The sequence below is a fragment of the Equus quagga genome, chromosome 12 (assembly GCF_021613505.1).
Source record: "Equus quagga isolate Etosha38 chromosome 12, UCLA_HA_Equagga_1.0, whole genome shotgun sequence".
In the NCBI taxonomy this organism is placed as follows: Eukaryota; Metazoa; Chordata; class Mammalia; order Perissodactyla; family Equidae; genus Equus; species Equus quagga.
The window spans coordinates 18,619,477-18,645,909 of NC_060278.1; the positions used below are offsets into that span (position 1 = coordinate 18,619,477).

A 26,433-nucleotide genomic window follows, 5' to 3' on the forward strand; every position below is an offset into this window, starting at 1 on the left:
CCGAACAGCTGAGCTGAAACAGAGAGTAAAAATGTGGAGAGTCAGAAATCAATCCGATTTTAAAACCTTTGTTGTGTTCCAGATACTGGCATCGATCGCTAAACCCCAGAAAATTGGTCGAAGTGAAATTTTCTCACTTGAGTAGAAATATGACTTTACAGAGAACAATGAAGCTATACAGGCTTCCAGATGTAAGTAAGAAATGATTTGCAGTTTTTTGAAGCTGGAACAACTGAAGCTTTTAATGTAGAGAAGAATTATTTGCAGGAGTCTAAAAACTGGCCCATGTGTCTGAAGATATGACTGTAGCTAAAGACTGCGTGGAACTCAGGGGCTAGGAAATAGGGAGGGTCCTTTGGAAATATCAGGTGTTTTTAAGTTCTTCATTTTGTGGTTGGATGGATTGAACTCAAGACATATGAGTGTTGAAATTTTGAGTATTTATAGTCTGTTAATAAGAGGGAAGAAAAGTTCAGGTTTCTGATGATATCTTAACACAATGGAACTAAGGAAGGAGGTTTAGAGGAGAGATCTTGGGAGAGTAAATAATGTCTCATTAAATTATCCTCTTTTTAAACCAGCAAATTCCCAATTCGAAAAGTTGTCTCTTAATAGGGGAAAATTTTAACGTGCTCACCAGTCTTGGCTTTATTTGGGGCTTGGCTGGTATATTAGTTATCTATTGCTATGTAACAAGTTACTGCAAACATACTGGCTTAAAACAACACATCTACTATCTCTCAGGTTCTGTGGGTCAGGAATCAAGGCACGGCTTAGCTGAGGCCTCTGCTTCAGGGCCTCTCATGAAGCTGCCATCAAGGTGTCAGCCAGGGCTGAGGTCTCATCTGAAGACTGGACTGGGGATAGAGCTGCTTCCAAGCTCACCTGACTGTTGGCAGGCATGAGTTCCTTGCAGGCAGTTGGATCGAGGGCCTCAGTTCCTCACTGGCTGTCAGCTAGAGGCTGCCTCAGTTCTTTGCCACATGGGATTCTCCGTAGGGTGGCTTACAACATGGCGGCTTACTTCATCAGAGCCAGTGAAGACAGAGAATCGGCTAGCAAGGTGGAAGTTAGAACCGTATGTAATCAATCACAAAAGTGACATCCAGTCACCATTGCCATACGTCATTGGTTAGAAGAAAGTCACAAGTCCGACCTACCCTCAAGAGGAGTGGACCACAAGAGCATGAACACCAGGAGGCAGGCATCGTTGGGGGCCATCTTAGAATCTGTCAGCCACAGATGGGCTCTTTGGTTTGAAGTTTTGATTTTGTCAGAGCTGTTCTTTCTTTTGGATTCTTACAGAGTGGTTTCGTTAGATATTGTAACTTGACTGAAGGATTCACATGGAATGGAGCCATGTTCCTCTAAAAGCGGTGAGGACTGTAGTGGCCTTTCTAGGGGCAGCCGACTCCAGTTCCTTTTGTCTTTTGGCCAGTTGTGTGTTTACTAAACACATGTCGTCAGTGGCTGCATAACTGATGTCTTTTTCCTGATGATAGACGAGACTCAACTAATTTCTGACCTGAGGCAGAATGTAATAACGAGGGACGTGGAGGTGGAGGAAACCAATGTGGGAAACGTCACGCTCATCCTTCCTGGGCTTCACAGCCTGGCACAAGGATTGGAAGGCATGTTCTTCCGTCTGTCTTAAATGTTCTTGCAGACAGTGGGGGCTCAAACTGATGAACTCACCACCTCTCCACGAGGCCAAGGAGGGAGGGGGAACATAGATCAGAACAGAAGGAAGTAAGAACCGCAGGCCCCATGACGGAGGGTCCACGTGACCTGGGGAAGTGGGAGCTGGCCTCCCAAGCTGGGGTGACAGAAATGAAGGTAAGAGCATGGCGGTGTGTGCCCTGAAATGGAGAAACAGGAAGATGTTCAGAGAAGTCACACCCTCATTGTGACAATTAATAGTTACTGATCAGTATTCTTTTGAAGCTAGAGACGATTTCTGCTAATGGCTAAGACCCAGAGCGACTGAGAGGGACAGAGTCACACAGAGCACAAACGGCAGTGAGAAAAAAGGGGACAGTACACAGCAAAGATGAAACGCCCCCTCTGCAGGCACCTTTTGTTCTCAGTGTCCTCCTTGCCAGTAGTTAAATACTCTGCTATATGCGCGTTGAAATAAAAACTTCAAGAGTGCCTGCTTTTTTCACTAGGGGCTAATTCTGTTCTACTTTGGTCTGCCCAGATTTCAGTTTATTGAACCTAAAACAGCTCGCGTGTGAGGAGAGCGCCCACTTACATGTAGGTTGCCTAAAATGAAATGAAGAATAGGAGTTTTTAGTACCTATCATTGGTTTATTCAGGATGCTTAGAACTTAAGGGGCTAAAAGTACTTTTAACTTGACTTTGTCCATCAGCCTTTCTATTTTTGCACAAGAGTCAATCAAGTCACAGATAACGAAGTTTCAGCGAGTTGGTAGTAATTCACTGGGAGGCATTGGCTGTAAAGCCACACTTTGGTATCTTAGTTACAGTGGACTTAGGTCCCTTGCGTACGGCAGTCCTATCCAGCCATGGTGTTATGGTGACTGCCTTTTTCTTCCCCAATAAACTGACATTTATAAAGTGCTCTCACACGAAATATTCAATATATTCTTACGACAACCTAAGATAAGATAAGATAAGAAGTTGGTACTCTTATCTCCATTTTACAGATGAAAAGACCGAGGCTGCCATTTAGACAAGGGCCTGTCACTAATAAGTGGAGGACTTGGGATGCAGGCCCCAGTCTTCCATGTTCCCCCCATTAGATCTCTCTGCTTCTGCCATCACCTCTCACACACCCTTGGTGGGGGCACCGTGGGCCAGTCCCAACAGACGTCTCGCTATGTGGTCATTAGAGCGTAGGTTCAGACAGGGAAGGACAATTGTCAAGGTCCAAACGGCTCTTGTTGGCATGTTCCAGTCGTCTTCCCCCTTTTAAGTCATAAGGAAGGAAAGAAAAATGAACAGCAAATTAATGAAAAAGAGAGTGGGTAGAGGAGACGAAAGTACCGAGATCAGGAAATTGGAAGGTGCCGACAGCACTCTCCTGGGTGTCTGTCTCCTGAGCTGGAAGCTGGACAAGGCAGCCTGTACCAGAGCACCTCCTCCCACAAGGGCCCAGATGGATGATGCCACCACTGGCCATCACATCACTGAAGGACAGTTTATACCATTCAGCATAAAATGAAGAACCGTACTGAATACGACTTCTGCTCCATGGATCAGTCTCATTTCCTGATTCATCATTACTGTTGCTGCTTCCAGTGCCTGCTTTCTCTCCTCTTCACGGACTTCTGAAGATGAGAGTTAACATATACTGGGGCCAGAATTATGCTGGCCTTGGAACATCCGTGTTCTCGTTTATCATTTATAACAGTCATAGGAGGGTGGGTCTTTGACCTCATTTTGTAGAAGAGGACATTGAAAGACGAGATTGATTTGCCCAGAGTCTTCTAGTCGGACAGAACCATCCCAGAGCCCATGTCATTAGCCACTAGTATCTCAAATACTAAGGTTTCTCCAAGAATAACGTTTCCCTCCCTTTAAACATTGGTTTGGGGCCAGGCCTGTGGCTGAGTGGTTAAGTTCATGCGCTCCGCTTGGGTGGCCTAGGGTTTCACCAGTTTGGGTCCTGGGCGCTGACATGGCACCGCTCATCAGGCCACGCTGAGGTGGCGTCCCACATAGTACAACCAGAGGTATTCACAACTAGAATATAAAACTATGTACTGGGGGAATTTGTGGAGAAAAAGCTGAAAAAAAGAAAAAAAAGATTGGCAACGGTTGTTCAGGTGCCATCTAAAAAAATAAATAAATAAACATTGGTTTGTTTTTAATTTGGTGTTGAGCATTTCCAAACAAGTTGGAAATTTTCTTTTTTGGTCAATACTCTTAAAGATGAAAGAATGTGAAGTAGATGAAAAGCAGCAGTCAGGTTAACCTCCCAGCATCTTTCTCTCGTGTTGCAAGAAAAACATGCTTGTCAAGACAGGCGAACACGTGTGAGACATTCTAGATTTAGCAGCAGTGGCCAATTTTTTTAGTGTTTAGTGCCCTACTGCTCCTTTTGAATAAACAGCCATAATCATTGCCTACCTCTCTACTCTGGAATCTTGGCTCTAAAACAGTTCACACCACATAGTCTGACAGAGAACAGCGCTGCCTCTGTTTTCCAGTAGAGCTCTGAGCTTGACTTCTGTAGGCCCTGATAAGCAGGTTTTACACAGATTGCAGTGTAGACACAGTCCAACGAGTGATGCATTTTCGTTGCATCGTGGGAACGTGTATCTGAATGAGATACAGAGTTTGCTTAGGAAATTTAAGATTTTTCTCAGTTACTGGAAATGCTTTTTAGCTTTTTATTGAACTCTCAGAAGACTTTGCTCTTCTGGACTTTGCCACAGCTTATCATTTTTATCTTGGCTTCACATTCTTCCCACCTCTTCCTGAAGACAACAGCTATAACTTGAGTGTTTATTTTACATTTTAACATTTATGTCATGCTTCCCTAGGTTTTTGGGAGAGTATGTGACTTCACGATGTTAGAAAGAAGCAGGTTTAGGCTCTGAGATACTGTTTTAGTCACCAAAAGTAAATATTCTCCTCCTGTTTTCTGGAACCTTATATTTTTTATAGCTTATATAGTCTGATGCTCTCTTTTGCTTTAATGCTTCTGTAAAAACTTATTTGAAGTGCTTATAAATGGCCGGGTTTATATACTTTCTCCCTTCCTCTTTGTCCAAACAGCCTGTTTCACTGGTCTTCCTTATCTGAGTTCTACTACCCGTTTTTCTGACCTTCAGAGACTTGAGAAAGCAGTTCTCAAAGTGTGATGCAGGGACCCCTGGAAGTCCTCAAGACCCTTTCAGGGGATCCGTGAAGTCAACGCTATTTTCATAATAACACTAAAACAGAATTTGCATTTTTTTACTTTCACTGTCTTATGAGTCTACTGTGAAGTCTTCCAGAGGCTATGGAATGTGTACATATATATTTTTTGTTTTAAAATTTCTAACTTAATTTCTATCATGATAAATATGGATAGATAAAACCCACATAAGCAAAGCTCTTTGGGAGTATGAAATAATTCTTAAGAGCATAATGGGGGATCCCAGACCAAAATATTTGAGAACTGCTGCTTTAAGGCTGTCTTCTGGGCAAAAGATGTTGATTTGGGTGATTTCACAGTATGAACACTCAGTGAATGAGAATTGTGCTGCAGAGGAATGCCTTGCTCTAGAAAGAAGTTGGCAAGCTTTTTCTTCATTTCTGAATATTCTCTATTAACAGATATCATGTATTCTGTTGCTTTCATCAATTAATTGCTTGGTATTATTGATTATTGCTGAACCAGTAACAAAAGAAAAAACAGTCTAATATTGTGAAAGGCTATTTAAAATTTATAAAGATCATCCTCATAGCAGAAAATAATCTTTTTTTAATGACTTCGTATACATTCTATATGGTTCTGGTCTTCCTACTAGTATTTAGAAATGCATATTTGTTATATTTACCAGTATTTGGAAATCACATAGGTTCCCTTTTCCCATCAATTGCAGCATAGAAATGCTACCAGATACTAAAATTGGCTCAGGGGAGACAGAAGGAAAATACAGTTTCATGCCTGGCTGGCACATAAATGCCAGGCCGTAGAAGTGTCATCTCTCCAGAGCTGACAGTGACTGTTTCCATGCCTGCAGCCTTCACCTTGCCTTATTGGGTAAATGACTGTGGTACCAAACATAGGAACTCATTCAGTCATTCCACAGTCATTCAGTATCCAGGCTGCTGTTGCCATGCTGGTCTGAAGAGTGAAGCCTTGGATGGAAGCTGCAACCTGGGGATTTCTGGTCCTTTGCCTTTGAGATCCACAGAAAGACTAGATGTAGGACTCTATTAGATGTTGAAGACTTAAGTTCTCTCAATGTAGACTCTTAAGCTATATTTTAGCTGCATCACTATGTCTTTATAGATTACACAAGTCATAACTGAGTGGCACATAGTAAATACTCAGCTGTCGGGTCTCTAAATACAAAGAACGCCCCTCCCATCTCCCTCTCCCCCGCTAATCAACAATCAGTCACACGCTTTGCCACAGAACCTTAGAAACCTCTGCACAACCACTAACGTCGATCAGAGCCGGCACTTAGATAAAATCCTCTTTTCTGCCTTGGGCTCCTGCCATACTGCTGGTCTGAGGATGCAGGAAACTGTAATGAGCTAATTTTAGAGGCAGTTTTTTTATTTTAGAACATTTAGAAATAATTGAGGATAGAAAAGGTAGAGTAGCAATATTTATATACATTATTTTATTTCTTCAAGAAAAAAGGTACAGTTAACTGGAGAAATGAAGTTGTATTTCAAAGTTTTTCATTTTCTGTTTGTAAAACAGGTGAATGTACTGGGCTTTCTCACTTCTGGTCTCAGGGCCCTGGTGTCTGGTCGGTTCCTAGAGAGCTGAGTGAGGTCTGGAGCTCGTTTGAAGACAGGCACTGGAACAAGTCCAAATGGGGACCTGTCCTGAACTTTAGGTTCTTGTATTCCTGGGGCCTAACGTAAAAATTGCGATGTTCTGGAATGATGGATTCAAATACCTATTCTGATCCCTTTTAATCGAAAGATAGTATGAGAGGCCAGGGCCAGTCCTTTGCAGCCAGCCATTCGCCTTTAGAAAATACTCTAGCTGTTAAAATGCCTGCCTTCCCGTTCTCACCAATGTGATTCACTTTTATTTCATTGTTGACAAGAATAAAATAGCTGCATCCTTTTCACGGGCTATTGAATAAAATAAGTTTCTCAACTGTTTTCAACTGTGTTTTCAACACGTCAGGCAGGGCAGTTTTAAAGCACAGTACTCCAGAAACCATGCTAAGATTCTTCTGTCCTGTCATGCAGGCTGCTAAAGTTCTTGGCATTGGTCTAGAGATGAACTTGGACTGTTCCGTTTGATTTTGTTTGGGTCACAAGCGATGTCAACCACAGACCCGGCACAGAGATGAGAAGATACACTGTCCAGCATATATTCTAACTCAGTGCTTCTCAAACTCTAACGTGTATGCACATCACCAGGGGTTCTTGTTAAACTGCAGATTCTGACATGGTAGGTCGGGGGTGGGGCCAGGTTTCTGTAGTTCCGACAAGCTCCCGGGTGATGCTGGTCCAGCTGGTCCGCAGACCACACTCTAGTGCAAAGTACTTTTACTTCTCTTAGATTTAAACTTTCCAATGTGTTTTGTTTTCACTCTAACAAGGTTACAAAGACTTCAGGCTTGAGACCGATGGAACCACGAGATATCAAAGCAGTTCGAGAATTAACCAACACTTACCTGAAGCAGTTTCATCTAGCCCCGGTGATGGATGAAGAGGAAGTTGCCCACTGGTTCCTCCCCCAGGAGCACATTATTGACACGTTTGTAGTGGAGGTAAAGATGAGGTGATAAGCCAGTACAGAGAAGTATGGAAATACTGTACAGTCGAGTCTGTTTTCCAGAAAGCTCATAGAGTGCCCATTTCTTTCCTTCCTCTGTGACTTACTGCTTCTATACCAGATTTCTGCTCACCTTGATAGAACCAGAGTTGCATCTTATGGTTTCCATTCTGGGAAAGAGCACACTTTTACTACTTATTAATGGGAAATGAGGATACTTTTCTGTTGTTACCTGTGTGATGACTGCTTTTCTCAGTTTTGAAAAAGCCAATTTTGATGACCTCATCTGAGATAGATCAAAGTTTAACGTTCCTTTAGTTTTGCAAAACTGTTTGGAACTGAACTGCCTTTGGTTGAGATGGCATAATTCAACCGCTTCACTCAATCCTTGTTCAAGGGAAGGAAGGAAAAGTGTCTAGATCTTCTGATTATTGGTTAGATGAATTTGAGAGAGTGCTTTGTAAACTTTTTTTTAAAGCTTAGAATCTGCTGCTCAAATGACATCTCACGTAGAGGCTTAATTTTAGGTTGGAGTGGAATTGGGTTGAGAAGTTGGGATTTAATCTGCTAAGTACCTGGAGGAGAGAAAAGAGTGGGGAGGCCCGTTAGAAGCTACTGTAGTGGTCCTTCCGCCATTCATTTGTAAGCACTGAGCCGGAAGTGTATTTTCAGCATTGTCAGGCCTTGTCTGGATGTAGGATTACGGCCGAGTTAAGGCAGTACTGGTGGGAGTGGACAAGGTAGATTGAAAGGACATTTCTGGAGAACAACTGAACAGTCTTTGTTTTTAAACTTTTATTTCTAACACAGTGCTCGAGTGGACATCTTTGTGCACAAATTTTTATGCACGTGTGTAAGTTTCTCCAGGGCAGCAGTTCTCAAAGTTTTGATTTTAGGACTCTTACTCTCTTAAGAATTGCTGAGGACCCCAAAGAGCTTTTAGTTTTTTGGAGCATATCTACAGATATTTACTGTATTCAAAATTAAAACAAAAAATTTTAAATATTATTTCATTTAATAATATAGCAATAATAAACCCATTACATCTTACCCAAATAACATATTTTGTATGAAAAGTAACTATTTTCCAAAAAAAAATTAGTGAATAGTATTATTTGATATTTTGGTGAATCTCTGTAATGTCTGACTTGAGACAACTGGTTCCCACATCTGCCTCTGCATTCTGTGATATGTTGTTTTGGTTGAAGTATGTGAAAAAAAAATCCCGTGAAGTATTAAAGATATGGAAAAGAATGAGTATTTTAATAGCCGTTGTGGATAATTGTGGATATTCTTTATCTGAAATCTTATTAATGAACTTTTCATACTCTGTTAGATTAAAACCCACTGGTCTCTCTGGTCCTTGGAATGAATCTTTTACCAGTGTACGAGTTTGCGACATCATACATTGATCATTTAGAAAATACTGGTTCAGTGAGTTACAAGATCTTCCAAATACTGATATTCCATTATATAATATCAAAAAAATCACATTCATCGATATCACCACCACTGTCCTCAGAGAAGTATATGATATAACTCTGAGTGGAGGACACAGGTTTTTCCAAACTTTAACTTGCACCTGAAAGCTCACATTTCATCACTGGCAACAAATCCTGCCAGTTTTTTCTGTAGCAACAGGCTCACATCATTCATTTTCTAGAAAATGCACCAGATACCCCAATCTGAGCAACCGTCATGTGCCGCTCCTGCTTTAGCGTGGTGTTCCACGAAGAAAGCAGCTGGTTCAGCTCACAGCTCAGTCGCCTGAGAGCTTCTCCTTGAGACAGCCCTCATGTCTCAGGCTGCAGCAGGAGCGCGTTGTGTGTACTTCCTGTTTCATCACACAGAATATTAAAAAGATGTGTTCTTAAGGGTGGAGAGTTGTTAAAATTAATCATTCTTAAGCAAGGACGTGCCTAAGTGAAACCCGTTTGAACCATGGTGGTGTGGTGATGAATAAAACAGCCACTGTACAGTTGGGTGCCACTGCCTCATTTTGTGCTGTGGCACCAGCCGTGGTACCCACCGTTGCGTCTGCGCTCTCAGTGCGGATGTCCATGTGGTGGCCGAGGCAGGCACCTTCTCAGTGCTCTTATGGAAATGCTTTTGACTTCACAGACTTCTGAAGGGGTCTCAGGGACCCACAGGGGTTCACAGACCACATTTTGAGAACTGCTGCCCTAGGGTGTAGACTTTAGAAGTCGAACTGCTGAATGTGAGGGTCAGACACATCTTTAACATTGCTGAAGGTTGCCAGTTAGCTTGCCAGAGTATCTCTTCGCAGTGCCTAAGAGGGCTGGTTCCTCCCAGCCTCACTAGCACTGGGGTATTACCAGACTTTAACTTTAGGCCAGTCTGATGGTATCAAATGGTATCTTCTTTTTATTTGTTCTTATTATTAGTGAATGTGAACACGTCATAGACCTGTCAGCCATTTTTATTTCTTTTGGATGAATTTGCTATTCCTGTACTTTACAGTAAAAAAAAACAACAGACAATCTTCTCTTTTGTGAACGTTTTTCTGTTTGCTGAATATGAACACCTTTTCTTGTGGTCTGTTTCTGGGTTCTTTATTCTGTTCCACTGATCTCTGTGTTCCTCCACCACTACCATGCTATCTCGATTATTATAGCTCTATGTTATGCCTTGATATCAGGTAGAGTGATTCCTCCCACTTCATTTTTCTTTCTCAAGATTGTTTTAGCTGATCTATTTCCTTCTCCTCTCCATAGAAATTTTGGAATAAGCTTGTCTTTGTCTACAAAACACCTTGCTGTGATTTTGATAAGAATTATGTTAAATGTATAGATTAATTTGGGGAGAACTGATAAGTCTTCCAATCTATGACCACGGTATGCCTCCATTATTTAGATGTTTTAAAATTTCTATTATCAGCATTCTGTAATTGTCAGCATCCACATCCTGTACATGTCTTCTTAAGTGTATACCTAAATACTGCATTTTCCTTGGAGTGATTAGAAATGGTGTTTAATTTTGGTTTCTGCATGTTCCAGTGAAGTATATAGGAATGCAATTGCTTTTTCCGTGTTTATCTTACATCCTGCAACCTTGCTGAAATCACTACCAGTTCCAGGAGTTTATTTTTAGATTTCTTGGGATTTCTACATAGACGATCATGTCATGTGCAAACAGGGACAGTTGGGTTTCTTTCCTTCCCGTCCATAGGCCTTTTATTTCGTTGTCTTGCCTTACTGCAGGGGCTACATCTAGCTCTTCCAGTACTCTGTTGAATGAGAGTGCTCAACATCCTCACCTTGTTCTTGATGTTAGGGGGAAAGCAGTCAGTCTTCCACGGTCAGTCTTACACCATAATATCAGTTGTGAGTTTCTTGTAGATACGTCTTATCAATTTTAGATAATTCCCAACTTGCTGAGAGTTATCATAAATGGGCATTGGATTTTGTCTAGTGCTTTTTCTGCTTCAATTGATATGACCATATGATTTTTCTTCTTTAGTCTGTTGATATGGTTTATTCATTGATCTTTGAATGTTTGACCACCCTTGCATCTTGCATACATAGAAAAAATCCACTTGGGTGTGTAATTCTTTTCATACATTGTTGGATTTGGAGTGCTAATAGTTTGTTGAGTGTTTGTTGAGTTCTTGAGAGATACTGGTCTGCAGTTTCTTTCTTTTTTTTTTGTACTGTCTTTATCTGGTTTTTGGCCTCTTAAAATGACTTGGGAAGTGTTACTTCCTCTTATATTTTCTAGAAGAAATTATACAGCACTGGTGTTAATTCTTTAAATGTTGCTAGAATTCTCCATTTGAAACCATCTAACCTTAGAGAATTCTTTATTATTAAAATAATGAATTCAGTTTCTTAAATGGTTATAGGACTATTCAGATGATCTATCTCATCTTGATTGACTTTTAATAGTTTGTGGGTTTTGAGGAATTGGTCCACTTCTTAATTGTCAAATTTCTAAGAGTAAAGCTGTTCATAGTATTGCCTTTTAATGGCAGCAGGATCTATCTCTTATTTCATTCCTCATGTTGATGATTTGTATCTTCTCTCCTTGTATTTTTAGCAGTTTTGCCAGCATTGTATCGATTTTATTGATTTTTTCCCCAAAGAACAAAGCGTTTGTTTCATTGATTTTTCTCTGTTTTCCTATTTTCAGTGTCATTGATTTCTGCACTTATTTTTATTAATTCCTTCCTTCTGCTTGCTTTGGGCTTATTTTGCTCTTCTTTTTCTCATTCCTTGAGGGAGGAACTTAGATTATTAATTTAAGACCTTTCCTTTTACAGTGTAAGCATTTAGTTCTGTAAATGTCCTTCTCCACACTGCTTTAGCTGCATCCTACATAATTTGGTAAGTCGTATTTTCATTTTCATTCAGTTCTATACAATTTTTAATTTCCTTTGAGACTTCTTTGACCCAGGAAGTATTTAGAATTCTGTTGTTCAATTTTGGTGTGCTTACTGATTTCCTATTGATTTGTAGTTTGACTTCATTATGTTTGGAGAACACACTCTGAATGATTTCAATTTAGTTCTTGAGGTTTGTTTTAGGTCTATATGGTCTATCTTGGTGAATGTCCAATGTGCTTGTGAAATGTGTATCCTGCTGTTTTGGTGTGGAGTGTTCTATTTATGCTAATTAGATTCTATTGATTACATTATTCAGATTTCCTACATCCTTGCTGGTTTTCTTTCTAGTAGTTCTCAGCTGATGAGAGGGGTGTGGAAGTCCCCAACTGTAATTGTGGGTTTGTCTGTTTCTCCTTCTAGCTATATCAGTTTTTCGTGTATTTTGAGGATCTTCTTTAGTACTTCCACATTTAACCTTAATGTCTTCCTAGTGGATTGATCTTTACCATCATGTAAGACCCATCTTTGTCTCTAGTAATTTTCTTTGCTCTGAAGTCTACTTTATCAGCTATAATACAGCCCCTCCTAAAATTAATGTTTGCATCATACATCTTTTTCAATCCTTTTACTTTCAACCTATCTGTGTCAATGAATTTGAAGTGAGTTTCTTGTAAACAGCATAGAGTTGGGCCACATTTCTTTATCCATTCTGCCAGTATTTCTTTTGATTGGTGTATTTAGACCATTTACATCTGATAATTATTGATATGTTAGAGCTTAAGTCTGCCATTTTATTATTGGTTTTCTGTTTGTTTCCTCTGGTTCTTGTTCCTCAATTTTTTTTTCCTTCTCTTCATGTGGGTTACTTGACCATTTTTTAGGATTATGTCTTGACTTATTTATAGCGCATTTGAGTGTAGCTGTGTGGTTTTCATAAGGGTTGCTCTGGGTCCTACAATATCCATATGGGATTCATCACAGTCCACTGGTACCCACATTTTACCACTACAAGTGCCCTCACTTATATTTAGGTCCCTTTTCCTTCTCGACTTTTAAATATCCTTGTCTTAAGTATCAGATGGTGTTATAATTTTTATTTCAATCACCAAGTAGATTTATAAAACTTATGAGAAGCATAGTTTATAGTATGTGCCAAAATTTCTGCTTTTTTAACTGTTCTTTGTTCCTGATGCTCCAAGACTTCTGTTTTTTTAAATTTCCTTTGTGTTTGGAGAATTCTTTTGGCCAATTTGAAAGGTATGTCCACTAACAACAAATTCTTGCAGTTTTCATTGGTCTAAGAATGTCCTTATTTCCCGTTCATTTCTGAAGGACAGTTGCACCAGATATAGAATTCACAGTTGAATGTTCTTTTCTCTCAGCACTTAAGAAATGTTATGCCACTTCCCTCTGGCCTTGTGGTTTCAGATGAGGAGTCTGCTGTCATTCTCACTGCTGTTACCCCATAGGTAATGCATTGTTTCTCTATGGCTACTGTCAAGATTTTTCTTTGTCTTTAGTTTTCAGAAATTTAATTATGACATGTCTTGGTGTGGATTTCCTTGGGTTTATCCTGTTAGGGTTCACTCAGCATCTTGAATCTATTGCATGTGTTTTGCCAGATTTGGGGAGTTTTCAGCCATTGTTTCTTCAAGTTCTTTCAGCCCCATGTTTTCTCCTTTCTTTCTGGGACTCCAGTGATGTGAATATTGGATCTTTTGTTACTGTCTCACAGATCCCTGAGACTTAATTATTTTTTTCAATCAGTTTTCTCTCTGTTGTTCATATGGGTAAATTCTACTGAATTCTTCAAGTTCAGTGATTCTGCCCTCTGTCATCTCCACTCTACTACTGAGCCCATCCGCTGGCTTCCGTTTTTGTTTGTAATTTCTCTTATGGTATTTTTCAAGTTGAAAATCCTTATTAAAGCTGAAAGTTTAGGTCTTTACTTCATTTCTGATACTGAGCTGCTAATACAGAGCAATAGAGAATCACTTCAGCTTAATGTCTTCCTTGATGTCTGAAAAAAGGTTTAATGAATCAGAAACACTCAAAAACCAGATAATCCATCCCTCTGGAATTCTCCTTTCTGCTGAAAGAAATACTATCACTGGCATGCATGTGGTCTAGCCTCCTCAGCTATATAATTCAAAGGTGTCATAGTTTGGATTATATGCAGACTGCATAGGCCACCACAGCTAATTAAAACACTCCAAACAGTCCTGAGTTTCTTGTATTGAAGGGTATACCAGTGACGATGACATGAATACCATCTTTTGTGTCCCTTTTGATTTTTGAAAGCTTCAGATTTTCTCATTCACACATGTATATTTTAGTGCAGTACCAATGCTTTTCACAAGTTTCTCAAAAACAGCTTCCAAACTTTACCCAGCTTCACTTCAACTTGATAAAATTCTTGCCTTGTGCCGAGATGTTACATATTACACAGTATCTTTTAGTTGGAGAAGGCAGCCTTCAATCTGTAGCGCGCTTATTTCCACAGAAACAACCACCTGCTTTTATCACTGTTCCCGAAGTCTCGAGAGACTCATTAGTCAATCTGAGGGATGCTTTCCTTTTAGAACATTCTACTTAAGAACTTTACTCGAACTGCCGACCTGCACCTGGGCTAAGGTGCAACTCCATGCTCCCCTCAGGCTCTACGCTGCATACTCTGAGGGGCTGCGAATCAGACTGCCGAGAGAGAAGTATGAGTTGCTGATTTTCCTTCTAACAGACAGTTACAGTGTGAGTGGAAGATCAGAGAGTTAGCTTAAACGCATGGATGAAATTTGTTTAAGGAGGTATTTACCTGACGTTACCTTTGTTCTTTAGAGCTCCAGTGGGAAACTAACTGACTTCCTGAGCTTCTACACACTCCCCTCCACAGTCATGCACCACCCTGCTCACAAGAGCCTGAAGGCTGCTTATTCCTTCTACAACATTCACACGGAGACGCCGCTGCTGGACCTCATGAGCGATGCGCTCATTATAGCCAAACTGGTGAGAGACTCGCTCCTTTTTGTCCTACATGTTTCTCCAAAGATGAATGTCAACGTATATAAAACATCTTATTGTATTTTCTTCCACACAGGTGGGATTCATTTGAGATATTTTTTTTGATTGACTGTTAGCCATCAATCAAAGGAAGAATTTTGATAAGAGTTTCTTTTAAAACATTAATGGCTGTTTTCATCATTAATTCTATTGCAATGTAACCAAAAAGACATTTTACACAAATTAGAAACTTGTTTTTAAACCTTATATAAGAATACATATAAGGAAAATACACAATCCCACGATATAAGGAAAATACATCAGTGTGTGTGTAACAGGGAATAATTAGCAACAATAAGTTTTTTGACAACTAAAAACAGTTTCTGAATTCTAAAGCTAAGAAATTTTATTTTTAAAATTAAAGGGATTGTTATTAAAGGAGTTTAAAATGAAAGGAATTAAATTCAAATTGTGCCTTACTATATCTGCATTATTTATTTCCTCAGTGTAGTAGTTAATTGTTAAATTCTTGCTACAAATAAACATTTTCAACTCTTCCCAAAAAGGCCAGTAAGAAGTTAAGGTAAAAACCCTGAGAAATAGAAATTTAGCTGCTTCATCTATACCACATTTTGTATATTATTATCTAACATTTTAAAGAAATTCAATTTTTACTTTTAAAATTTTACTAATTTATTTCACAGTTATCAGTCCAAAAGAAATATACAACTTAAAGTCTTTAAAACTTTGACTTTTTAGCTGTAGCTTCAGCTAAGTCAGAACTTAGAAAGGCCAAGAACTAACAATTCTGGAGATGGAGCCAACTGCTCCTTCTAAAACAGGGACAAAGTATTTTCTGAAATCTTTATGGATTATTTTATGTCAGTGTTAGCCAGCATACTACATTTTTTGATTCAGCATTTCTGGCTAATCTTGCTGACTCCATCAGATCCCTGCTAGTTTTCTAAGACAGTTTTGAACTGAATTCTTAACCTATGCTATATATGGCAGACATTAAACCTTATTATACATGCATATTCAAACTACTAGTAGAGGAATTAAACGTTATACTGAAATACATGATAGAGAAAACGTGCTAGTCCTTTGAAATTTTAAATTTTAAATCCTTTTTACATTGGCAGAAAGGATTTGATGTATTCAATGCACTAGATTTGATGGAAAATAAGACATTCTTGGAAAAACTCAAGTTTGGTATAGGAGATGGCAATTTACAATATTACTTGTACAACTGGCGGTGTCCAGGAACAGACTCTGAAAAGGTAAGAGAAGTTGATATGCCCTCTGTAAACTGAATAAATTTACCAAGAAACCTCATGCTTGCTTCCCTTCGGATTAGTAAGTTTTAGTAGCTTTTTAAAAATACAGATCTATTCTACTATAATTTAATTTTCTTGCTTACCTGTTCTTACTATTCCATTTCTTCCCTCCCTGTAGGTTGGACTTGTATTACAATAGATGGATATTTCTATTTGTAGAACTCTGAAACCATCATGTGTTAATATTCCATTTAATGATTCCTGGAACTGCCATTCCAAAGAAGAAAAAAGCACAACTTAAGTGAAATCGATGTAGTTGGTAACAATCAGAAAAGATGAAAAAACATCGCTATGTGACCAGTAGTCCACATTTCTAGCTAGAACATTAAGATTCATCCTTTTTTTCACTGTTTACTTATTTGTAGGAGGGACGAAAGGGTACAAGGAGCACATTCCTCTAATTTTCAACTTTTCGCTGTCCCTTGATGAAGAGAAGGTATTTTTCCACTCTCTAGAAAAGGGACTGTTTTTCTTGGGACTGAACAGACGTCACAGAATCGTGACTGTTGCGTGGAGATAAACTGCTGCATTTTTATTTATTAAGTGGTGGTCCTTTTGTCTGTGTAACAGAATGAAGCATCCATTTGGAAACTTTTCTTGAATCACCTTACATGATGTCATTGAGAACGTTTATGGAATCAGCACTTCTGTCACTCAGTGATGAGTGGTGGATGTTTAAGTGCAGAGCAAGGTGGAAATGTACTAGTGACTAGTACATTCATTTCTCCCGAAGCAAAGTTGCCAAATGAATAAACACACAGATTTGTACTTTGATCTTCAACAGGTCAGTGGATTGGTTCAAGAGCAAACTTTTGTGCAAACATCAAGTGTGCTCTCTCAAAGAGTACACGCCTGTGACAGACTTTGCTGCTGCTGCACAGACTCATTTCTTCTCGGCAACAGCAAGGATATGTGAGGAAAAGAAAATAAAAAGTTCTAAAGTCAAAAGAAATGCCCGGTGGAATTTATTAGTTCTGTCAGGACATTGAGAGTTCGAATGTTTTTTATTACTTATGCGAAATTGCACATATTCCTTTATGCTGACTTTAATTTATCATGAAACTTGTCATGCTAATGGAAGATGTCTTATTTGTAAATAAGTATTCATAATTTTGTTACTGATTGTTTTTATCTAGAATTTGAAAAACTAAGTTTCTCAGTGTACATAGAGATGTATATATTGCCAATAGTCCAAGGGGAAAAAGATGCTGGATGTGGCCACATCAGCTGGCCTTGACTCAAATTCCACAGAGTAGATACTTCTTCCTGCCTTTACTGTACCAGGGCCTCAGCTGTTCAGTCCAGAAAAACTGAAGTATTTCAGACGACATGATGGCCTTTCCTTCATGTTACAAGTGTCAAATGAAATCAACCATATCTTATCCCAGGCAGGAGCTAGCAAACTATGGCCCACAAGCCAAATCCAGCCCATTGCCTGTTTTTGTACAGCCCACCAGCTAAGGATGGTTTTTACATTTTTGAATGGGTGGGGGGAGAAAAAACAAAAGATGAACATTTTGTGATTTGTGAAAATTAAACAAAATTCAAATCTCAGCTTCCATAAATAAAGTTGTATTCGAACACAGCTGCACTCATTCGTTTGTGTATTGCCTGTGGTTGCTTCATGCTATAAAAGGCAGAGTTGAGTTGTCCCGATGGAGATTGTAGGGCCTGAAGACCTACTTACTATCTTGCCCTTTACAGAAAAAATCTGACCAGTTTACACCAAGGAGCTGTAAGCCACTCTGCAGCTTGCCGTTGTCCCAGAAACCAACCCCCTGCTGTGGCATCCCTGAGACCACCACTAGAGGGTGTGCGTGGGCCCCACAGTGGTGCGTTATTAGGACAGGGCTGTTTACTTTGCTGAAGACACAAAGGAAGACTTCTCACAGGGGAGGGTCAAGTCCAGTTGCATGACCCTTCTCTCTTCACAGGAGAATGGCTTCAGAAGCAAACCTGTACCAATTCACCGGAACATTTTTTGAGACACCAGCAGTAAGTAAACGAGATTTTAACATAATCTGGAGTCAAGGTTGTAGTTGGGAATTATGTTCCACTCATTTTTATGGCACAAAGTCTTATATGAAGTAGGTTTTCAAATAATTGCCAGTCATAAACTTTGCCACAAGATTACCTCATTATGAAAATGTGACATTGTTCCTTTACCCATTTACATAATTCTGATTGTTATGGAATTCATATTCTTTTACTGTCATTTTAAAATAGTTATTAATAACTAGCACATTTGCCTCTTTATAATTTAAGATTACCAATGGAAATTTTAAAATAGACCATTGGTAAAACTGTTTACAAAGTAGCTATTAGAACTAAATTTCAACGCAATAGTGTTTTATAGATTCAAAAAAACTAGAATGTCCTGCATCCTTTGTCAATAATGGAAATGCTCTATTCCATGAGGCAGCCTCTCACCCCTTCTTTTTTTGCCAAGAAAGCACTCACTAAGATTTAAATGAAAGGGAAGTGGTATAATTTATGAGTCAACCAGAAAATAGGCTGAAAATAAACTCTGGCAATCCAAAACCTTCCCCCTAAATTACAGAAAGTAACTTTTCCAAACACACACTGTCAAGAGCAGACACTTTCACAGAAACACAGAGCATTGATTATGCTCCATTTCCTAACATGGAGGACCCCAGTCATTGCAGACTCACCTCTGCGCATCCAAGCCCCTCAGTTTTTTCTTCTCTTCCCGCCACATTTCACCTAATTAGCATCTTATACACGTTAAATTTCCAAGGAAATAAATTAACCATGTAAAGGGATGAATTCTAACTAGTCAAAATACCTTATCTATTTATCTACGGCTTTTTCTCTAAGTATCAAGCCGTTCTCCCAAGCCCATACTTATGCCTACCTACAGAGAAACTAACATTGACAGGAAGTAAAAAGGATGAATTGTTTCTGAAGACAATATATTGCTTGGCGTTTAGTATCTTTCCTTTAAAACTGATAATACATCCACAATCTGGTTTCATCCACTCCACTAACCAGAACCATGTGTAGTGTGGCACATTTTCCAAGTTTGATAGAAAGATGTTAAGGGCTGTGGGATACAGATGTTCTTGCTTACAAGCATCGTACCAGCCTTTTAAAAAGTGAATTAATGCAAGCATGGACATGTTTCAATCAACTTCTGTTTGATATTCATACTTCTGAGTAATTTTTGTACTTAGTGTTTTTAAACTACAGCACAGCTGTGCTGTACAAAAAGTCTTACACAACTGAAAAGAACATTACCAAACAATATCCCAACAATATGTGTAAAAGTAACTCATTTTAATAGTTTCGAGGTTCTTTCACAAGGTCTCATTTTACAACTGTAAGAAATGTCAAGTTTAAACGGGATTACTTTGAAGTCTTTTTTTACTCTTGGGGGGTTTCCTTATCTTATTGGGGTTTGGAATCAGTTTCTTTATCTTAAGCGGTTGTAACACCACAGCCTGCTGTCCTTCAACAGGCTTTCTCTTACATTTAGAGACGTCTTCAAAGGAAGTTTCCAAAAGCTCTTTGTCTTGACTTTCCAAAGATTCAGGCTCTAAGTTGTCCCTGGAGGCTTCGAGGCTGTCTTGAAGCCACGCTACATTTAATCTGGGCACTCTGGGAATTATAGCTTCTACCTCATCCACAAAGGCAGTGGTGTTCTTTTTGAAACCCAAAGCCAGGACACATTTTAAGCCGATGACAGGGGCAACCCTCTCACTGAGCCGGGGAACCTGGCAGGCAGGAACGGTTCTGCTCACGCTTAACTGAATCAGGTGGGAGGTGATGATGGCAGGCTGCACTGACTTGCACACCAGGACTAAGAGCAGCTCGCTCCTCTCCAGAGCTCTGGTGACCTCATTAACACCGATGGCCAGCTGCTTCCTGACGTGGACAGGGGTCCACCCTGATACTTGGTGCTCGCCTTCTGGCTGCTTCTCCTTCTCCTCATTGATATCAACATCTATGCTACATTTGTCTCTGCTTTGTTTTTTTAAAAAAGGCTGCTTTTTCTTTCTCTTCTTATCCTCGATCTTCTGCAGTCCAACAGACCGAAATCTGTCTTCGAGTGTCTGTAATATGAAGAGCATATCCTCTCTCTCCAGAGGGCTCCAGCAGAGAGTGTACGGATTGTTCAACGATGTCTTTACCGTTAAAGGTCTCGTCTTCCGAACAGAGCCCCTCGCTGGTGCCTGCGGAGCTGCGGCCATTCTGAACACCCTTCACAGAGAGGGAACAACAAAGGGAACCCCTGTGAGCTCTCAGCGTGTCACTTCAGACGACCTGGGTGGTATCTCTGATTCTCGAAAGCCTGATCATATAGGACCAATTATCGGAGCAGACACGTAACCTTTCTTTAAGTAATTTATTTTCTCCATTTTTTCATGACACTGTCTTTACTCATATACAGGCAATATATGAATGTTTTGCCTTACTGCATTCACAGTGAAATTCTATTTCTTTATTTCATTTATTTAAAATGTTCCATGTTTCTACTGGTTCATTAATTATTTATCCATTGAATGACTGGATGGTATTAACCTTAGAGGTTTGGCACCATTTTCTAAACTGCTTTCCAGTTAGGCTTCCAGTCATCCATAAATACATACTCGCTGACACCTCCAATGTGCAGGCCGTGGTCTCGGCACGGGAGTTCAGCAGGGAGCGGTCCCCACGTCCACCCACACAAGTCCCCGTATCCGCCTGCACTGGGGAGCTGGGGAGCGGGGGCCATTCATGGTTAAACAGGTGTGACTCTCTGAATGGGAACCGTAATATACGCACATCATTAAAAATTCAAATGATCCTTTCATTCCATGCCCTTCCGTAAGTCTCCCTACCCCCCAGACCCTAGCCTTTTGTATCTCTCTCCTAAAACATCTGATACACAGGCAGGAGTGTATGCCCCTTCCTATGGCTATTCCAAGCAAACTCCTCCTCCAGTTGGCAATTTGATGAAAACTAGGGAAATTTTGTACTGAAATTTAAAGATAGTAACCCATTGAGGAAAAATAGTAAGAAGGATCCTTACTGGGAAATATTATAAAGCACTGGTCTATGGAGCATGTGCTGTTTCTCCTTCCCAGAGGCAACTGCATTTCTCTTTCCTCCCTTTTCTTCCTCACCTTATTCCTGAGGCTCAGCTAAGAACACAGGGACCCACGTGGCAAAACTAAAGGAAGTGAAACAAGCCAGGCCTGGAGCAGTCTGGAGTTTGGAAGTGTCCCTACTACCAGGTAACCAGACTTTCTCCTTCCAGGTCATTTATCCCGCCGAGGCCAGCCTCTCCTGAACTGCCCCAACGAGGATTAAGAATCAAGTCCTCTCCAGTTAAACTTCCATTGACTAGGCTGGCTGCTGACAGAGAGGAGCAAGCGACTTTGGGGGCTGTGCTGGAATTTATGAGGCACCTTCTCCATGTATTAATTGACTCACAAAATTCCTGTATAATTGTCCAACATGTGGACGAGGGCACAGACTCAGGTTAAATACCTTGCCCAAAGTCAACAATCGGTTTCCCACATTCAAATTATATGCTCTTTCCATCATGGCTGCAGCTCAAAACCAACCCATGGCCTTTTTTTTTTTTTTTATAACTTATTTATTTTTTTTTAAGATTTCCTTTTTCTCCCCAAAGCCCCCCGGTACATAGTTGTGTATTCTTCGTTGTGGGTTCTTCTAGTTGTGGCATGTGGGACGCTGCCTCAGCGTGGTCTGATGAGCAATGCCATGTCCGCGCCCAGGATTCGAACTAACGAAACACTGGGCTGCCTGCAGCGGAGCGCGCGAACTTAACCACTCGGCCACGGGGCCAGCCCCAACCCATGGCCTTTTAAAACATACAGGTGGCTGGTCCTTACCCCAGAAATACTGAACTGGGATCCCTGGGAATAGGCCCAAAGCATCTGTATGTGTAAAAAGCTGCCCAGGTGACTCTGATGCAAAAGCAGAATTAGGAACGGCTGGTAGAGGACAGGCAGCCTTTCCACACTGGCAGCACTGGGAATGGTCTCGCGACCTCTACTGGTCTCCAGTGTTCCTCCTCAGTCACCTTCTAACAGAAGACCAAAATGAGCCCCTCGGGGTAAAGAAGTCAGGCCTTGTTCATGTCAGTGTCACCTACTGCTAGACACTCAGGGTCTGCGGCCTAAGCCTCTTTCTTCACACCACCCCCCCGAGCAGCGCTCCCAGCCCCCATCCACTCCATGCTCCCCTTAAGCTCAGGGAATCAGGAAGGAGCTCACAATCCAGTGATGACTGGCAGAGGCTGGCACCACGTTTACGGTAGCCAGGAAGACGAGCAAGGCAAATAGGAGCCGACAGAGCTCTTGCCAAAATGCCAGTCAGTTAATGAGTCTGAGCATTCAAACAACACGGAATCCTTAGATAAATACTTACAGTTAAGTGCCCTGGAGGGAGAGCAAGGTCAACCTTAATGCCTCCTGTCTTCAGAACCTGCTGGGGGAAAGGAGAGCCAGTTTGGATAAGCAGAACCTTATGTCATTGAATCCAAAAACTAAGTACTGACTGATAAGGAGAAAGAAGAGTGAACTCTCTAAGGCCCTCCACACCCTGGCCCCCATCTTCCCATCAGCCTTCTCCTTACCTGCCACACCATGCCTGTTACACCCCTCCACTGAACCACAGACTACTGAAGGAGGCCACCAGTTTCTCACCTCCATGTCTTCATACAAACAACTCCCTCTGCCCCAACACCATCTTTCTTACTTCAGCAAGTATTTCTGGATTAGCCACAATGCACCAAGCCATAAAGTATTAAAGTAAAAACAGTCAGTGGCCTCCCCGAGCTTAGAATCTATGAGGAAGACGTATCAGGAATTAATAATACAATACGATGTGGTGCACATTAAGGTCAAGAAACTACAGGACACTAGGGAAACGTACAGCAGTTGAGGGGTCAGGACTTAGTTGAGGGGTCAGGAAGCGTCTCCTGTAGGAAGTGACTCTGAACCTTTATCTGAATAATGCCTACTAAAGGGAGAATGAAGGAGAAAGAGAGTATCCCAGGGAACAGCATTAAGGAAAAGGAAAAGAGCTGAACGTCGCCAGGACAGATGCTAGAGAGAGGTGAGACATCAGGCAAGGTAGGTAAAGACGAGACGGGGAAGGTCCTTGCAAGCTTTTAGTGGCAAGCGACTGTAACGTTGAAAGCACAGGGGCACGATTAGAAAGGCACTGCGGAAAGATCTTCGCGAAGTCGGGCCTGGAAGGGTCCTCTGCCGAGACGGGAAGCAGCAAACGGCTCCTGGAGTCGTCCTGGGAAGACAGGACGGTGGCCCGCAGTAGAGTCGCCGCAGAATGGACGGACAGAAGTACATGCTAGTTTAAATAGTTGAGAGAAAATCCTGGACTTGTGATCAACGAGGGGTAAAGCTGAGAGAGGACTGAGGGAATCCTCCTGGGCTGTGGATCTGGTTGCGGGGGAAGGGGAGCCCCAGGTCCCAGGGGCTGCATTCCTGACCCTGAGTTAACCCCTCCCCGGGACGCCGCCCCTGTATCTCCAGCCTTCGATTTACTCTTTAGCGTTCGCGGTTCTCTTCGGTTGTCGCCCGAAAGTTCTAGAGTCCCGAAGGGCCAGGACGGGGCTTTATCCTAGTAATCCTCGGACCCAACACACATTCAACACAGGCGGGGTGCAGAGCGCCAGCCAAGGCCCGGAGGCAGGAAAATACAGGCGTCGGGGCGGGGGCGGCCAGGCGGGGTGGGCGGAGGCCCTAGAGACCCGCGCGCCGGCTCTGCGAGTACCAACCCGACCCACCCAGGCGACCCTCCGGCCCGGCGGCCCCGGCCGGGCTCCAGCTCCCGAGCGCGGCGGCGCCGGCTCCACGTGCAACGCGCGTGCGCAGAGCCCTCGCCCTCCCGACTCCGCCCTCCACGCGCTCAGAGAACCTCACATTTCCTCCTTCTGCATTATAACGGTCACTCCGGATGGAAAAGGTCGGCGCACGGCGTCGCCAAGCCTGGGAGCCACACAGCGAGGCCGGACGTCTGGAAACCCTGAGCTGGGGAGCGGGGGGTGGAGGCGGAGGCTCGGCAAAGTGCCTTCGGGCGGCAGTGCGCAGGCGCAGTGTCTGTCTCGCGAGACCGCACGGTTGCCCTGGTAACCGTCTGCTCGCGTCTCCCCAACCTGGTCTGAGGGCCTGTGTACTGCCCGTAACGTCCTGCAGGCCGTTCCTGTCACCTGGCATCCTCTCCTTTCCAACCCAGTTTCTCCCTTTCCGCGCCTGGCAGCCTCAGCCCTCTCGCTCCTCCCCCTTCTGTGTCGGACTTGCCCCAGGGACGCAGATCCGCGTCCCAGCGCCGCCGTCTCCATCGAATCCCCGCCGAATCCCCAGCAGCAGGAAAAGCAAGACAAACGGGAGACGAAGGGTGGATTGAGGGGAAACAACGTGCTGACAGGCGACAGTGTGGGCGATCTAGAGCCCCCTAAAGAGGAGGAGAGTAAAGGCTGCTCTGAGCGCTGCGACTGCAGTTCAGAAACTCCGCATGTCCGCCCCAACCGGTGGAGACGAGCGGTGACAGCGGAGTCGCTGCGAACTCGCGCACAATTGCACGACAGCTGAAGACCATTTTCAAGGTCAGGCAGCTGAGTCTGTTGCTTTGCCCTTGGCAAGAACTTAGACGACAGTGGATTGCTTCTGACCTCAGGAGCCGCGTCGCTCCATGCCTCCTTTCCGGTTCTTTTCCAGTCTGACTGAGCTGCTCTTCCTTTTCCTCTTCTAATCATCTTCTTCCCTTTCTGAGTCACTTCGCTGCTCGTTTTGTTTCCCATTTTTTGGTCTAGTTTCTATCTTTTCAATTTTCATCAACTACATAGTAGCTAACTGGCCATAAGGTAAAAAACCATAAAGCAAAAAACCATGTTGCTTTTTGTCCAAGATTATTGCAGGTTACACAGGGTAAAGTTCAGTGTGATTTTTAAAATCACAATTAGAAAGATTAAAAATAAAGTTAGAGGGGTCCCGCCTGAGACTGAGTGGTTAAAGAGTTCCCTGCTCCACTTCCTCAGCCTGGTGTTCTTGGCTTGGGATCCCAGGTACAGACCTACTCCGCTCTCAGCCATGCTGTGGAGGCATCCCACAAACAAAACAGAGGAAGATTGGCACAGATGTTCGCTCAGGGCCAATCTTCCTGACTTAAAAAAAGAAAGAAAGAAAGAAAGAAATTTACAATGAGTTTGAGTGTAACAACAGACTTTATTTCATAAAATGAATCCTGTTGTTTCATTGTGATGAACTGCAAACATATAATTCTAAATTAGTCTTAGAGCTAGCTTTTAAGCTGTAAGACGAAGAGAGACACACATGTATAATGGAAATACTACAATAATGAGAAGGAAATGTGTATAAGGTTTTGGTCCCCTAAGGTTTCAGATTTATGGTTCCAGTCTGTATAGTTAGATTTATAGCATCATCTCAATTTACATTTGTTCTCTGAAGATTGCCTGCCATTACATTGCCTGGCTCTGGAGCCAGGCTGCTGAGGTTGAAAGCCTAACTTCATCACTGACCAGGCTTGTGACCTAAACCAAGCTACATAACCCTCTCTAGGAAGGGATAATAATGGTCTCTGTTGTGAGGATTAGAAGAGATCATCTGTGTAAGGTGCTTGGCACAGTTCCTGGCCCGCAGAAAGTGCTTGATAACGGTAACTGTGTTGAATGCGGTGAGACGCTGAATTAAGAATTCAGTTAACAGGAGCAGCACCCAGTGGCGCAGCAGTTAAGTTTATGCGTTCCACTTTGGCAGCCTGGGTTTGCCGGTTTGGATCCAGGAAGGGACCTACATCCCTCTTATCAAGCCATGCTGTAGCAGGCGTCCCACATGTAAAATAGACAAAGATGGGCACAGATGTTAGCTCAGAGCCAATCTTCCTCAAAAAAAAAAAAAAAATTAGTAATTAAAAAAAGAATTCAGTTAATCAAAATTAACTGTAGCCTCTATAATTTTAGCACTTGTGTTCTGTTTTAAGACTAGCAATAAAATTTCCACAAGAATGTTGCTAAAATGAAAAACTACATTTCAAAGGTCATTTCTCACCCATTTGTATCACACAAACATGACAACAAAAAAGTGAGAAGAAAAAACGTTTGCCATGACTCAATTACCTCAAAACACGTTTCCTCTCTGTGTTCGCTTCTAATTTGTTTCACATTTATGTGTCCACTGACATTGTTAAAATAACATAAATTAAATTTGGGGTTCTGGTTTTCATTCAATATAACATTTTCCCATGTTTTCCAAGCATGGTTTTCAAATTATCACTTTAACACGTATATTGCATATCCTCTACTGAATGATCAGTTTCAC

At 41.8% G+C, this 26,433-nt stretch overlaps 2 protein-coding genes across 9 annotated transcripts in view; one reads left to right on the plus strand and one right to left on the minus strand.

The window, feature by feature from the left end:
- NMT2 (N-myristoyltransferase 2) overlaps positions 1-17,685 on the plus strand; it is a 58,739-nt gene extending 41,054 nt beyond the window's left edge. For both annotated transcript variants that reach the window (XM_046679696.1, XM_046679697.1), the window contains 5 exons: positions 83-191; positions 7,251-7,421; positions 14,604-14,771; positions 15,908-16,045; positions 16,221-17,685. In XM_046679696.1, coding sequence (XP_046535652.1) covers positions 83-191; positions 7,251-7,421; positions 14,604-14,771; positions 15,908-16,045; positions 16,221-16,241 — 607 coding nt within the window. In that variant the 3' untranslated portion in view covers positions 16,242-17,685. The remainder of the gene's footprint in view (positions 1-82; positions 192-7,250; positions 7,422-14,603; positions 14,772-15,907; positions 16,046-16,220) is intronic.
- A 1,695-nt stretch (positions 17,686-19,380) lies between these two features.
- RPP38 (ribonuclease P/MRP subunit p38) lies at positions 19,381-24,171 on the minus strand. 7 transcript variants are annotated; one of them, XM_046679698.1, is made up of 3 exons: positions 24,019-24,171; positions 22,502-22,558; positions 19,381-20,323 (listed from the first exon to the last, which is right to left on the minus strand). In XM_046679698.1, the coding sequence occupies exon 3, from the start codon at positions 20,311-20,313 to the stop codon at positions 19,459-19,461; it is 855 nt and encodes a 284-aa protein (XP_046535654.1). In that variant the 5' UTR covers positions 20,314-20,323; positions 22,502-22,558; positions 24,019-24,171; the 3' UTR covers positions 19,381-19,458. The 7 variants fall into 7 exon arrangements, with proteins under 7 accessions (XP_046535654.1, XP_046535657.1, XP_046535656.1 ...); XM_046679701.1 differs by having other exon boundaries at positions 22,502-22,561; positions 24,019-24,164; XM_046679700.1 differs by lacking the exon at positions 24,019-24,171 and adding an exon at positions 23,641-23,982.
- Between the last annotated feature and the right edge of the window lie 2,262 nt (positions 24,172-26,433).

Excerpts from the sequence above, each read along its gene's own strand:
- RPP38 (XM_046679698.1), bottom strand. The coding sequence starts at position 20,313 with ATGGCCGCAGCTCCGCAGGCACCAGCGAGGGGCTCTGTTCGGAAGACG.